This window comes from Sturnus vulgaris, chromosome 14 (genome assembly GCF_052056855.1).
Source record: "Sturnus vulgaris isolate bStuVul1 chromosome 14, bStuVul1.hap1, whole genome shotgun sequence".
NCBI lineage: Eukaryota > Metazoa > Chordata > Aves > Passeriformes > Sturnidae > Sturnus > Sturnus vulgaris.
Window position 1 is genome coordinate 3,818,473 of NC_142256.1, and position 14,059 is coordinate 3,832,531.

The 14,059-nt window shown below is 51.4% G+C and overlaps 1 protein-coding gene across 1 annotated transcript; it reads right to left on the reverse strand.

Moving 5' to 3' along the window:
- Positions 1–860: 860 nt before the first annotated feature.
- On the reverse strand, positions 861–3,824 carry LOC106863410 (BTB/POZ domain-containing protein KCTD8-like). Its single transcript, XM_014892871.2, has 2 exons — positions 3,759–3,824; positions 861–1,894 (listed from the first exon to the last, which is right to left on the reverse strand). Exon 2 carries the CDS (start codon positions 1,870–1,872, stop codon positions 1,003–1,005), a length of 870 nt encoding a protein of 289 aa, XP_014748357.1. The 5' UTR covers positions 1,873–1,894; positions 3,759–3,824; the 3' UTR covers positions 861–1,002.
- Between the last annotated feature and the right edge of the window lie 10,235 nt (positions 3,825–14,059).

Below are 14,059 nucleotides of genomic sequence, written 5' to 3' on the forward strand. Positions count from 1 at the left end.
TGTCCTCTTGGAACATCAGCCATCGTCCCCTGCCCTGTGCCAGCTGGGCACACGGCCACCCTGGGCTGTCCCTTCATTCCACACTGCCCAGTGGGAGAGAGCAGCAGCAGCTCCAGCCCCGGGAGGGCCCGGAGAGCCGGGATTGGAGACAGGAGAGCAACCAAAATGGCCAAAATTCCCTTTGCTGGGTGAAGCCGTGGCCTGACCACCACCAGAACATTCCAACCTCATCCCTGCCATTCCCAAGAAAAAACGAAGGGACTTTGTGGCTGACAAGGCTCCAAGGATTTGGAGAGCTGTGTGAGCATTTTACAGCCCCGAGCACATCCAGCCTTCCCCGCTCCCCCCCACCTCCCTCACAGAACATCTGCCCCTCCCACCCTCCCCAAAATCCCCCCCAAAATCCCCCCCTCCAGAGCCGCGGCGCTGTCTCAGCTCGGAGCTGCGAGCACAGGGGGATCCTCTGCCCTTCCCAAGCTCTGCCAGTCTCAGCCTAAGCCGCTTACGGGGCTCCTGCCAATCCAGCCGTGCTGCCAGGCTGATTTCCCAACCCCCACCCCCTCCCCGGCTCTGCTTCCCACCTTTCCCGTGTCTTCATCCCGAGGATTCCCTCTCCCAGCTCCCCCCCATGGCAGGTCCCAGATGGACAGAGAGCCCAGTCCAGCGTCCCAGCCCATCCAGCTGCAGGAATTCCAGCCTGGAGCAGCGTCCCAGCCCTCCCACCCCAGCCCACGTCCACAGCAGTGTCCGAGTCCACACATCCAGGGAGGGTTGCAGAAGCCGGAGAGAGGGAGGAAGGTTGGTGGTCAGCAGGAAGAGCTGGGCGGGTTCACCGTGGAGCAAGGAGGAGGGAAACAAAACCCCAAGAACCAACTGAAAAAGGAGGCACGGGGAGGACGCCGGGATTCGGGGACGGATCTCTACCTTCTAGGCCACAGCCAGCACGGGACAGGAAAGGGACAATCGGTGCTTGGTTGGTTGGTGGAGGGTCGGTTTTGTGTGTCACTCACGATAGAAAACATATTCGGTGTAAGAGGTCCAGATCCTGTCGTCCGTCTGCTCGTGGGCGAAGGCACAGGTGCCCGTGGAGTTGCAGGCCACCATGTGGAAGCCGGCATCGGCCAGTTTGTCGAAGGCTTGCTCCAGGAAGGTGAATTTGAGGTAGTACCTGGACGTGTACCTCTCCGGGGGCCTGTCGGGGTCCCTGCTCTCGTTCAAGGTGTCCCCAAAAACCTCCTTGGCCAGCGAGGTCTTGCCGCACACCATGATCCGAGCCACCCTGCGGAACTTGGCGTCCGTCTGGCTGTCCCTGCCCAGCGTGTAGGAGCCTCGGTAGCCGATGGTGATGAACCCGGCCCGTCTCCCCTCGGCACCGCTGGCACCGCTGGCACCGCTGGCACCGCCGGCACCGCCGGGCAGCGCGGCGCCCGCCCCCAAGCTGCGAGCGGTGTCGGTGCCGGGGGACGGCTCCTCGGGGTCGCTCTGGCACGGATCATCCCCCAGCGAGTTCTGCTCGCTGAGTTTGGGCGCCAGCAGCTTCACCAGCTCGGGCAGCATGAAGTACTCGGCCTCACGCTGCAGCCGGCCGCGCTCCGGGAAGTGCTCGGGCAGCACCAGCTGCCGGTCCCGCATGAAATCCAGGATGTAGCGGAACAAAAACCCGTCCCTGTCCACGAAGAAGCGGCCCTTGCTGTCGCGGGCCAGCGAGCGCGAGTTTTTCTGGGTGAACATCTGCCAGAGCAGCGAGCCGGGCACGCTGAGCAGCGTGGGGTGCCGGGTGATGTACACCTGTCCCCCCACGTTCAGCTCGATGATGTCGGGGAACGGGGCGCTGTCCTCGCTGGCACAGCCCGCGGGGTCTGCCAGGGCCATGGCGAGGTCCCGCTGCTCCCACCTGCGGCACAGAAAAGGTTAAAATTGTGTGAAAACGGGCAGGGAAACACGGCCCAGAGCTCCGATCCCAGAGGAATGCAGGGGATCCCAAGGAACCTCAATCCCAACAGACTGCAGGGGATCCCAAAGACCCCCAATCTCAAATGATTGGAGAGGATCTCATGGGGTCCCAAACCCAAATGATTGGAAATGATCCCAAGGGGCTCCAAACCATTGCCCTAATCCCAAATTATTGGAGGGGATCTCAAGAGTTCCCAAACCATTGCCCCAATCCCAGTTGACTGTGGGGGATTCCAAGGGATCCCAAGCCCTTGCCCCAGTCCCAAATGACTGGAGAGGATCCCAAGGACCCCAATCCCAAATAATTGGAGGGGATCCCAAGGAGTCCTAAGCCATTGCCCTAATCCCAACTGACTGCAGAGGATCACAAGGGGCTCCAAGCCATTGCTCCAGTCCCAAGTGATTGGAAACAATTCCAAGCCAGATCACACGTGGAATCACGGAATTGTTTAGGTTGGAAAAGCTCTCTAAGATCATGGAGTCCAACCCAGCACTGCCAAGCCACCCCTAAAAGCCTGGTTTGGGTGAGCAGGCAGGGCAGGAGCAGGTCCTTGTCTCTCCAGGAGTCTGGAAGTGATCTCTGTTCCCCAATCCCGGCTCTTGGAGCAGGCAGCGTTATCCAAAGCCACCTCCCCTTCCATGCTCTGACTGTGCCACCTGAGCCCTCCACACTGCACCGGCACTCGGCCCCGCTGCCCAGGAAGGTGCGGGGCCGTGGGGCTGCTGTCAACAACAGGAAAGGCAGGGCTGTCACACCCTGGGGACATCCTGGGGACATCCTGCGGGCAGGAGCAGCTGCCAAGGGAGGAGCTCCCGGCGCAGAGCCGGGGCTGGAGGGGCTGTGGTGCACGCCAGGAGCACCCCGGGGCTGGGGAAAAGGGACAGAGGGACAGAGGGACAGAGGGACAGAGGGACAGAGGGACAGAGGGACAGAGGGACAGAGGGACAGAGCCTTTTGGCACTCCTGCTCTGCCCTTGCTCCTGGAAAGTGCTCAGCGCGGACTCGCCGCCAAGCTGGGAGGCGGCAGAACCTCTCCAAGGGTTGGGACCGAGATAAATCCTGGGCTGCTGCTGCAGCCCCGGGGCAGACGCCACGGATTTTTACATTTTCCAAAGGCGAGCCGGTTCTTGGATGTCTCTTGACACTGCAAATCAGGAGCTTACATAAACCTGGCTCAGCAGCCCGAGCCTGGATCCGTGCCGTGCTCTGGGCGGGCATTTGGGAGATCACGGAGGGAAGGGGCTCCCTGGGCGGACCCCCGGCTCTGGGGGTGATCTGGGGTCCGCTCGGAGATTGGGACCCCCCCCCGGCACTGGTCGCACACCCGAGGAACAGCCCAAAGGATTCCCAAAAGCCGCTCCGAAAGATCCCAACACAAATTTCGGGGCAGCTAAAGGACAAAGACAGAACTCTGCGGGCAGTTTTGGGCACGGGGCTGAGCTAAGCCAGCGTTCCACGGCCACACTCCTCCTCCTCCTCCTCTTCCTCCTCCTCCTCCTCCCGGCTCCCAGCGAGAATCTTTGAACAAGGAGCGACTTGGGCGAGGAGGAGACGGAAGGATGGGAAGAGGATCAGCGCGGTCCCGGCTCCCCAGTCCCCTCCCGGCTCCCTTTCCCTGGCGATTCCATGCCCAGAGGGGCTCGCATCCCTTTGTCACGGCTGGAGGGGGGACAGAGCAGAGCAGCCCCGCTGTGGCGGTGACAGAGCGGTGACAGAGCGGTGACAGAGCGGTGACAGAGCGGGGACAGCGCAGCCGCTCCAGCTCTCCCCGGCCGGGGGATCCCGACCCCGCCGCCCCCGTTACCTCGGTCCGTGCTGCTCCGGTCCGGTCCGTGCCGGTCCCGTCCGTGCCGGTCCCCGCCGCTCCTCTCCGCCCGCTCGGCTCTGGCTCCGCTGTTTTATGGTCGGGAAGGCGGCGAGCGCCGTCCCCCGCTGTCCCCGGGACCGCCTTCCCCCCGCCTTCCCCCCGCCTCCATCCGAGCGGCTCCCACCCTCCCCGCATCTCCCTGTCCTCACATCCCTGTCCCCGTATCCCTGTCCCCACATCCCTGTCCCCACATCCTCGCCGCTCCGGTACCGGTCTGGATCTCCAGGGAATTCCAGGAGCACCCTCGCCATCACCTGGGAACGCAGCAGGGCTTGTAAAAAAGGAGGGAGAGGGATTTCTAACACGGTGCCAGGACAAGGGGAGCGGTTTTAAACTAAAAAAATGAGGATTTAGGTGGGATATTGGGAATTAATTTCTCCCTGTGAGGGTGGGCAGGCCCTGGCACAGGCGCCCAGAGCAGCTGTGGCTGCCCCTGGATCCCTGGAAGTGTCCAAGGATGGACATTGGAACACCCTGGGATGGTGGAAGATGCTCCTGCTCATGGCTGGGGGTGGGATGGGAAGAGCTTTGAGGTCCCTTCCAACCCAAACCGCTCCGTGATTCCATAATTCCAAATCCAGCCGGCAAAAACCTTACAGCAGCCAAACTCTTGCTATTCCTTGGATGATTTTTTATGGCTGAGGGGACTGGAGGGACTGAAATCCCCCTTTCTCAAGGTAGGAACGACACCAGTGGGATCATAAAGAGCTCAGGTTTATCCAGGCTGCAAAAAGCAAACAAGGAAAGAGAACCCGGCTCCTTTTTGTTTACTCGAAAATTCTGATTTTCTGTAAAGCCAGGAAAATATGACAACTCCAAACAACATCCCAATATTTACACTTTTCCTGGAAGTCTGATGATGCTTAAATCCCAACATTCTCTGACAGCAGAGCTGGCTTGAGTTCACCCGCGAATTTTTGTCCCTGTTAAATTTTGTAAGAGCAGAAAATGCAATTTCTCCTTCTCCAACAAATCAAATCCCTGAGTCTGGGCACTCACAGCCGAGGAATTTTTCTGTTTGGGTTTCTCCTTGTTGTTTTCTTGTATCCCAGGGCTGTTTGATTATTTTCCCATAAATTGCAGGAACTCTGCAATGTGGCAGACATATTTATAAATGTGAGAGAATTATAAATGAGACCAATCCGATGCATGGATGGATGGATGGATGGATGGATGGATGGATGGATGGATGGATGGATGGAAATTTACTCAACAGGTACTTGAAGCATCTTTGAAACTGGTTTGAAGGAAAATTTAGCCACCGTGAGCCTTTTTTGATTTTTGGGATTGGATTGAAATCCAGTGTGGTTTTGTCCCACTTTTCCCGAGGTCTGATCCAATGTAACTGCGAGCTCATCAAAGAATTCCCAAGGAATTTTTATCCTCACATGCCTGAGGCTCATGGGGACAAAAATTGCACCCAAATTGGTGACAAAATTCCCACGAGCTGATGTGGAAATCATGGGAACCATCCAGGCCAGTGCTGATGTGTCCAGAGGAAACTGGGAACGGGATCTCCAGGGAAGGAGAAGATGTTTGGCACCATGGAAGTGACCAGGGGGGGGTCTGGAAACTCAGGAGAAGCTGCCAGGAGATTTTATAAAGCAACTTTTACAAGTCCCTTCCAAGAAGAGTGGAGGAGGAATTTGGGTTCTTCTCTGGCTTCTGGTGACTTTTATCCACCCCAAGAGTGGCAGATGATTCATCCCCATCCCAAGAGAAGGCAGGGAAGGGTTTGTTTGTGTCCACTCTGGGATTCCACAGGCTCTGCCATCACTTCCTGCCTGCTATTCCCATATTTTCCGAGCTTGGACACAAATCCCTTCACCTCATCCTCCTCATCCCCCTCCAGAGGGTCCCCAGCTTTGCTAAAACCCCCTTGTGCTGCCCCAAAACTCCTCAAAAAGTCTTTAAATTCACATTTTTAAGGATTGAGAAGTGAGACACAAATTGTCTGATTTTCCCTCAGCTAACAACTCCCTTCGCCTTCCTCCAGAGGGTCCCCAGCTCTACTAAAATCCCCTTGTGCTGCCCCAAAACTCCTCAAAAGCTCCTTAAATTCACATTTTTAAGGATCCAGAAGTGTAACCTAGAAGTGAGACACGAATTGCCTGATTTTCCCTCGGCTAAAAAAAAAAAAAAAGCCCAAAATATAATAAATCAATAATTATCCCATGACCCATCACGTTGTGGGGATGTTGTCCCAGATGTTGCTCCATCCATTCCTTATCTAGAGATAAAAAAGGGAATTGCCTGTGGAGGCAGGAATATCCACCAGAGGAAAAATCCCCTAATTCATGGATGTCAGAAGGGTCCACACAGAGATTTGGATTCCTCGGTGCCACGGCCGTGATTCACGAGCCAGGACTGGAGGCAGGAATTTTTCATCCTTAAACAAAGTGGAGCTCAAAAGTCCTAAAAAGGCAACAGAATCCCTGAGTGCCAGACTCCTGTGGGGCACGGAATTATTTTTAGGACATTTGGGGCACTGCATTATTTTTACATGTTTAGGGCACTGAATTCTTCTTAAGACATTTTGGGGCACTGAATTATTTTTATGGGTTTGGGGTACTGAATTCTTCTTAAGACATTTTGGGGCACTGAATTATTTTTATAAATTTTGGCACTGCATTATCCTTAAGACATTTGGGGCACTGAAATCTTTTTGCAGGTTTAGGGCACTGAATTATTTTTAAGACATTTGGGGCATTGAATTATTTTTAATCCCTTTTAATCCCTTCAGGGTGGCTGTGTGTCCATGAGTAGGAAAATCCCCCTTTGCAGCATCCCTGCTCCTGCTGGTGCTCCCAGCTCTCTTTCTCTTTCTCTTCCCCATCCTCATTCCTCCTTCATGTGCAGGGATGATTAATTGTAATTTTAATTAAAATCCCACTGTGGGGTTTGGAGTGAGAGGAGCTTCAGGAGCTCTCAGCCTTGAATCGCTGATGCTGTACAGGCTCCCAAAATCCCATAAATCCGCAGGAAAATCCCCCCAGCATCCTTAAACCTCATTTTTTCCTCTTTTCCTTCACCTCCCTCTGCCCAGATCCGTGGGGAACACGGAGCTCTGAGCACCTGAGGTTGAAGAAAAGTGACAGAAGTGATCCCTGCGCTCTCCCTGCATCTCCCCCAGGATCCTGGAAGCTCCAGATCCCGCAGGAAGGGGTTAATCCAGCCCTGCCTGGCTCTCAGGTGTCGGGACACACCCGTCTGACCCCGCAGACTCCTTCAATAATTCAGCAGCACGTCTGATCTGGGCCGGTTTTAGCGGCTGTGACAGATGGGGTTGGACACGGCAGGGAAAAGGCTCTGCTCAGTGGGGTGATTTAATTGGCTGCTCATTAAAGGAGCTCAGCCAGGCCCTGGAGAGAGCAGGAAAGGGAGGACAGGGATGAAAACCCTTCCCAAAGGAGCCAGGGCTTGGTGGCATCACCATGAGAGGATTCTCTGGGATGCTCTGATGGGACCAGAATTGTCTCCACAGAAATGGGAATGAGGTCAGGGACCTGCTTCCATCCCAGGTGGGATTTGCCAAGAGATGAAAATGAATTTCCAACCATCCATCATCCATCCATCCATCATCCATCATCCATCCATCCATCCATCATCCATCCATCATCCATCATCCATCATCCATCCATCATCCATCCATCATCCATCCATCCATCATCCATCATCCATCATCCATCATCCATCCATCATCCATCCATCATCCATCATCCATCCATCCATCATCCATCCATCATCCATCCATCATCCATCATCCATCATCCATCATCCATCATCCATCCATCATCCATCATCCATCCATCATCCATCCATCATCCATCCATCATCCATCCATCATCCATCCATCATCCATCATCCATCATCCATCCATCATCCATCATCCATCCATCATCCATCCATCATCCATCATCCATCCATCATCCATCCATCATCCATCATCCATCCATCATCCATCCATCATCCATCCATCATCCATCATCCATCATCCATCATCCATCATCCATCCATCATCCATCCATCATCCATCCATCATCCATCCATCATCCATCCATCATCCATCATCCATCCATCATCCACCATCCATCATCCATCATCCATCCATCATCCATCATCCATCATCCATCATCCATCATCCATCATCCATCATCCATCATCCATCATCCATCATCCATCATCCATCCATCATCCATCCATCCATCGTCCATCATCCATCCATCATCCATCCATCCATCATCCATCCATCATCCATCCATCATCCATCCATCCATCATCCATCATCCATCCATCATCCATCATCCATCATCCATCATCCATCATCCATCATCCATCATCCATCCATCATCCATCCATCCATCGTCCATCATCCATCCATCATCCATCCATCCATCATCCATCCATCATCCATCCATCATCCATCCATCCATCATCCATCATCCATCCATCATCCATCATCCATCCATCATCCATCCATCCATCATCCATCATCCATCCATCATCCATCATCCATCATCCATCCATCATCCATCATCCATCATCCATCATCCATCAATCATCCATCATCCATCATCCATCATCCATCATCCATCCATCCATCCATCCATCATCCATCATCCATCATCCATCCATCCATCATCCATCATCCATCCATCATCCATCATCCATCATCCATCAATCATCCATCATCCATCAATCATCCATCATCCATCATCCATCATCCATCAATCATCCATCATCCATCCATCCATCATCCATCATCCATCCATCCATCATCCATCATCCATCATCCATCCATCCATCCATCCATCCATCCATCATCCATCATCCATCATCCATCCATCCAACCTGGATGGCTTTTCCTGGAGGATCTGAGCTCACTCCTAACAAGGGACAAGTGATATCCACAGGAAGGGACAGGATGTGCCAGGGGCTCCAGGTTGGATATTATGGAGGATTTTAGGATATTAGGAGGATTTTAGTTTATTAGGATATCAGGGGGGATTTCTCCACAGAAAAGCCCCAGAGCTCCCATCCCTTCAGGAATTTCATATTTTTGTGGATGTGGCCCTTGGGTGTGGCAGAGTTAATGGCTGGAGCAAAATCCACGGAATTCCAGCTGAAAACTCACCTGAGTTCCACTTGTGTCCATTTCTCTCTCCCCTCCTCCCACCCCCAGATATAATTAAATTCAATTAATCTGATTATGTGCACAGTCTATCAGAAAGAGAAATCTTAATAGCCTGCTCAATGTGATGAATTAATAGATATTAATTAGAATTCATCTCATCCCTGCCATGGCAGGGACACTTCCACTGTCCCAACCTGGCCTGGGACACTTCCAGGGATCCAAGGGCAGCCACATTTTCCTGGAAGTGATCTCTTCCTGGCTTTTCCTGGATGTGATTTTTTCCTGGATTTTCCTGAATGTGAATCTTCCAGAGCAGAGGCTGCCCAGGATCAGCAATTCCAGCCGTCCTGGGTTATCCTCTGCAACACTCCCACCACTTTTCCTAAACTGTGGAGTCATTTTTCCAGCGGGAATCCTGAGGCTGTGGCTTCCCCAGGGACCTAAAAAGCTGCTGCTTTGTGTGTTTTAAAGCTCTTCCTTTGCAGAGTGGCTTTTGTCCCCAAGCACTGAGGGACAAATAATGCCTGGGGACTTTATGGGATATGGAACAGAACAAAAGGCTTCTCCTAAAATATTTTCTGTAAAAATATTTCCTATTTTCTGCCATAAATCTTGACTGGGCTGCTCCATCTTTTCCTAACATGAAGCAGAACCCAGGGGAAAAAAAACCCAAAAACTTGATTGGCGAGGTTTTTATAATCCCAGGTGTAATTCCTGCGTGGCAAACATGAAGGGAGCAAAATTTTGCTTTTCTGGGTCTGCACATCCGGATCCCACTCGGCTGCTGCTGCCTCCAGGCATCCTCTCTGGGAGAAGGGATGGGAAAAAAAGAGGAAGAGAGCAAGGCTGGGTCATGCCTCATCCATCTCCTGGCAGGGAGCTGCTTCCTGACCTGATTTCCCATTTTCCAGCTGCCTCCAGGCTGTGAGGAATCCCCCACCGGTGGCTTCTCCACTGCCCTGCTCCTCATCCGGGGTCTGCAGGAAAGCTGCAGGGTTTGTAAATCCGGGAATGGCAGGAGAAGTGAATGGGAACTACCCCAGTTTGAGCTCCTGGGTCTTACAAACATGGCTTTGGGAAAGGACCTTCAATATCATCGATTTAATCTATTTAATCTATTTAATCTATTTAATCTATTTAATCTAATTAATCCATTTCCCAGCTTCTTCTGCAAGGTGGTTTCACCTAGAAGAACCTGGAGAAGAATTTGGGATGAGATTCCAATTTCTCCATCTTCCCATGGGTTTTACCAATTTCTCCCTGGAAAATGAAATGGGAACAGCCCCAATCCCAAACTCTGCTCATTTCCAGCAGGGAAAAGGGCAGAAATCAGATTTCCTGGGATGGAGCTTTGGCACAGGGCTGGGATTTGTCTCCGTGTGGGGGAAAGCAAATGGAGAGCTGGAGACAAAGAGCCCCCCTGATTTCAGAGCAAGAGCAGAGCGAGAAAAACCTTCATGAAAAATGAAAGAGGAGATGAAGCTCCCGGAGTTATCTGGGGCATGAAGAAACCCAGCAGGCCAGAAAAATGTGAGCAGGGAGAGCAGTGGAGGTGAAAAAAAGCGAGGATTTATGTTTAATTAATCACCTAATTTGCGTTTGAATGGCAGCATCCTGCCAGGTCTGGTGGTCCCATTCAGTTTTCCCTTTTCCCTGATTTTTTTTTGGGGGGATGATCAAAATCATCCAAATCAGTGGAGCATCAAACCCTCGGTGCTGAAAATCCACCCAAGAAGCCACGGGAGGAGGAATTGGAAGGGTTGGGATATCTGGGATTTTCCTGTCTTTGGTGTTGGGAGGTGGATTTTTAAAGGGGGATAAAGAAAAAAAAAGAAGGAAAATCCCAACCAAACCCTCCCCTTCCCAGAGCTGGAATTCCGTGCTCGGTGGGTGACAGGTGAGCTCAGATGGAGGAACCATTTCTGCTAAAAAATCTGACATTTTTAACCAAGAAAGAGGAAATTGAGGTGATTTAACCCTGATTTTGACTCTTTTTAACCAAGAAATGGGAAATGGAGGGGATTTAATCCCAGTTTCACTCTTGTTAACAGAAATAGGGAATGGAGTTGATTTAACACCAATTTTGATGGTTTTTAACCAAACAAAGAGGAAATGAAGGGGGATTTAACCCTAATTTTGACTTTTTAATCAAACAAAGAGGAAATGAAGGGGGATTTAACCCCAATTTTGACTATTTGACCCCAGTTTTGACTCTCTCACCAAACAAAGAGGAAATGAAGGAGGATTTAACCCTGATTTTGACTTTTTAACCAAACCAAGAGGAAATGAAGGGGGATTTAATCCCGATTTTGACTTTTTAACCAAACAAAGATGAACTGGGGCACGATTTTTCTTTGCTTTGCTTTTGTCCCCGAGCAGCCCCGCTGCTCCTCCTGCACCTGGGGATTTCCTGCCCTGGCCTCACGCTCAGGGTTTCACTCAGGTCCTTTAGGCTTCCTGTTTTGCTCTCAGAGCTTTCATTTCACCCACAAATCATTTCCTGTTCTGAGGCTCCCTGTGGCTGATCCCCTCCATTTCTGCTCCAGATTTCTGGTAAATTTTCGCTCTCCCCTTTCCCAAGGTGCTTTCCCAGCAGCAGGATGGGTGATGGGGGAATTTCAGGAAGATTTTCCTTGACATCTTTAAGTCACGGGGGGGGGGGGGATGATCCTGCTCTGCTTTTCAATTCCAGCCACGGGAAGTGTCGAGCTTCCCAAATTAACTCGTCCAGCAGCACAGAGCCCTCTATTACTCTGCCTTTCCATCATTTTCCTGGAGTTCAAGTGATGCTCTAAATGAATTAGTGCTGGAGAATGGGTGTGGGGAGGGAAGAGCCATTGGAGAGGCTGAAAACCTGACAGGGATGGAGGAGCTGCATAAGCCAGAGAGGTTCCAAGGGATGTGGTGGTGACAGAATCATTTCAGCAGTAAATTCCTTTTCATTTTGGAGGGTTACAGGCGTGGCAGGAATTTTTAATAATTGGGGATGTGATTCCAAGCTCGTTAAATGTGTGGCTGGGAGGGAATTGAGGGATTCATTGCTTGCAGTTCACTGCAGAGCCACAAATTCAGCAACAAATTCTTCCTCCCAAACATTCCCAGTGCCTGTTTTTATTTTTTTTTTTTTTTAAATCTTTATCTTTATCGTTGTTGTTATTATTATTATTATTATTTTGTTCCTGCACTCTGTATTTTTATTTATCCCTGGTTCTCACTCAGATATTTGCAAAACTCGAGGTTTCAGTCGTAGCCACTCAGATTTTCCCCTCCCCATGGAGCTCAGAGGCTGGGAAAGGATGGCTGGTGGTCTCCAAGTGTTTATCCCGGACCTACAGACCTCGGATTGTTGGGAATCCCGATATTTTGGGTCTGCTGAGAATGGAAAAACATCCCAAAAATATTCCTGTGGGAGGGGTTGGAAAGAGAGGAGCTTTAGGGTCCCTTCCAACCCAACATCCTGAAACCTGGGAGTCACAGAATTCCAGAGAGGTTTGGGTTGGAAAGGACCTTCAAGCCCATCCCATTCCCTCCTTCCCATGGACAGGGAACCTTCCAGAACCTTCCAGGGGTGGGGCAGCCAGAGTTCCATGGATCACGTCTCCATCCTGGCTGTGCTTTGCAGGAAGATGTTCCCTGTGGCCAAGGTGTTGAGGGGATGCTGAGGGATTTCCTTCCCTCCTGGATCATCCATCCCTAATTTAGCAAAGTCAGGCTGCCCAAATACCAAAAAACCTGAGCATGGGCTGGATTTTGGAGCTCTTTTCCAAGCCTGTTCCATGATTCCCTGCTGATGGATGGACACAGCTTCCATGGAAACTTCTGGAGCTTCCAGGAGGAAGCAGCAGCACAGGGAGGCTGCAAAATTTTGGTCTTTTCCAGCCTCCATGGGGACAAAGCTCCTTGACAGACACTTCCATAAGGGATTTAAAGATTGGATTTCCTGAAGGAGGGATTATGGAGTCAGCAGGAATTTGTGCCTGTAGGGTGACATCAAGGTTTTGGGGAAATGCAGCTTGGTCCTCCCTCTGTGCTGCTGGGGCTGGCACAGCATCGTCAAAGTTGGGATAATGAGGGTTTTTATTAATGGGAATGTTCCAGAGGCTCTGGCAACACGCCTGGGGTTTCACAAACGTGAAAATAAATGGGGAAAAGAGCAGCTTCCCGGTTTTACATCCAGAACAAATGAAATCCAGCACAGCCTGCAGGAAAAATCCCAATGCAGAGACCAGATGTGCTCTGACCCCTCATTACCTCACTTTTCCCACAACAAGGAGATGAGGAGCTCCCTCCACACCTGAGGATTCCTTCAGCAGGTGAGCCCGGCTCCTGCAGCTGCTTTGGCTCCTCAGGAATTCAGAGTAGGAGACACCTCCGGGATTTTCAGTCTTTTCCTTTGCCATCCCATGGGATAAAGTGATCACACTGAGCTGAAATATCGGTGTCTTTTTTTGCCCAGCTCCTCCTGGGAGGCAAAGAGAGAACCTGGTTCTCCCTCCTGTCGTTCCCAGCCTGTGTTCCTGCCCCCCTCATCCCCACCGTGCTGTGATGTCCCGCAGCTCAGGCAGCTCTTGGCCTTCCCAGATGTATTTTTGGACTGCAGCCTCCTCTCCTTTCACCTTCCCCCTGGCAGCATGAGCGGGGTGACCTCTCCACATCCTCCCCTGCTCGTGCCAGGACACAGGGAATGGCTTCCCACTGCCAGAGGGCAGGGATGGATGGGATAGTGGGAATTGGGAATTGTTCCCTAAGAGGGTGGGGATGCCCTGGCACAGATTCCCAAAGAAGGAGAAGGAGAAGAAGAAGAAGAAGAAGAAGAAGAAGAAGAAGAAGAAGAAGAAGAAGAAGAAGAAGAAGGAGAAGGAGAAGGAGGAGGAGAAGGAGAAGAAGAAGAAGGAGAAGAAGGAGAAGGAGAAGGAGAAGAAGGAGAAGGAGAAGGAGAAGGAGAAGGAGAAGGAGAAGAAGAAGAAGAAGAAGAGCAAGAAGAAGAAGAAGAAGAACAACAACAACAACAACAACAACAACAAGGAAAATAAAAATAAGAAAAAGAGAAAGAAAAAGAAGAAAAATAACATAAAGAACAAGAACAAGAACAAGAAGCAGCAGC

What these genes read in the sequence shown, in the direction of transcription:
- LOC106863410 (XM_014892871.2), bottom strand. Translation starts at nt 1,872, where the DNA reads ATGGCCCTGGCAGACCCCGCGGGCTGTGCCAGCGAGGACAGCGCCCCG.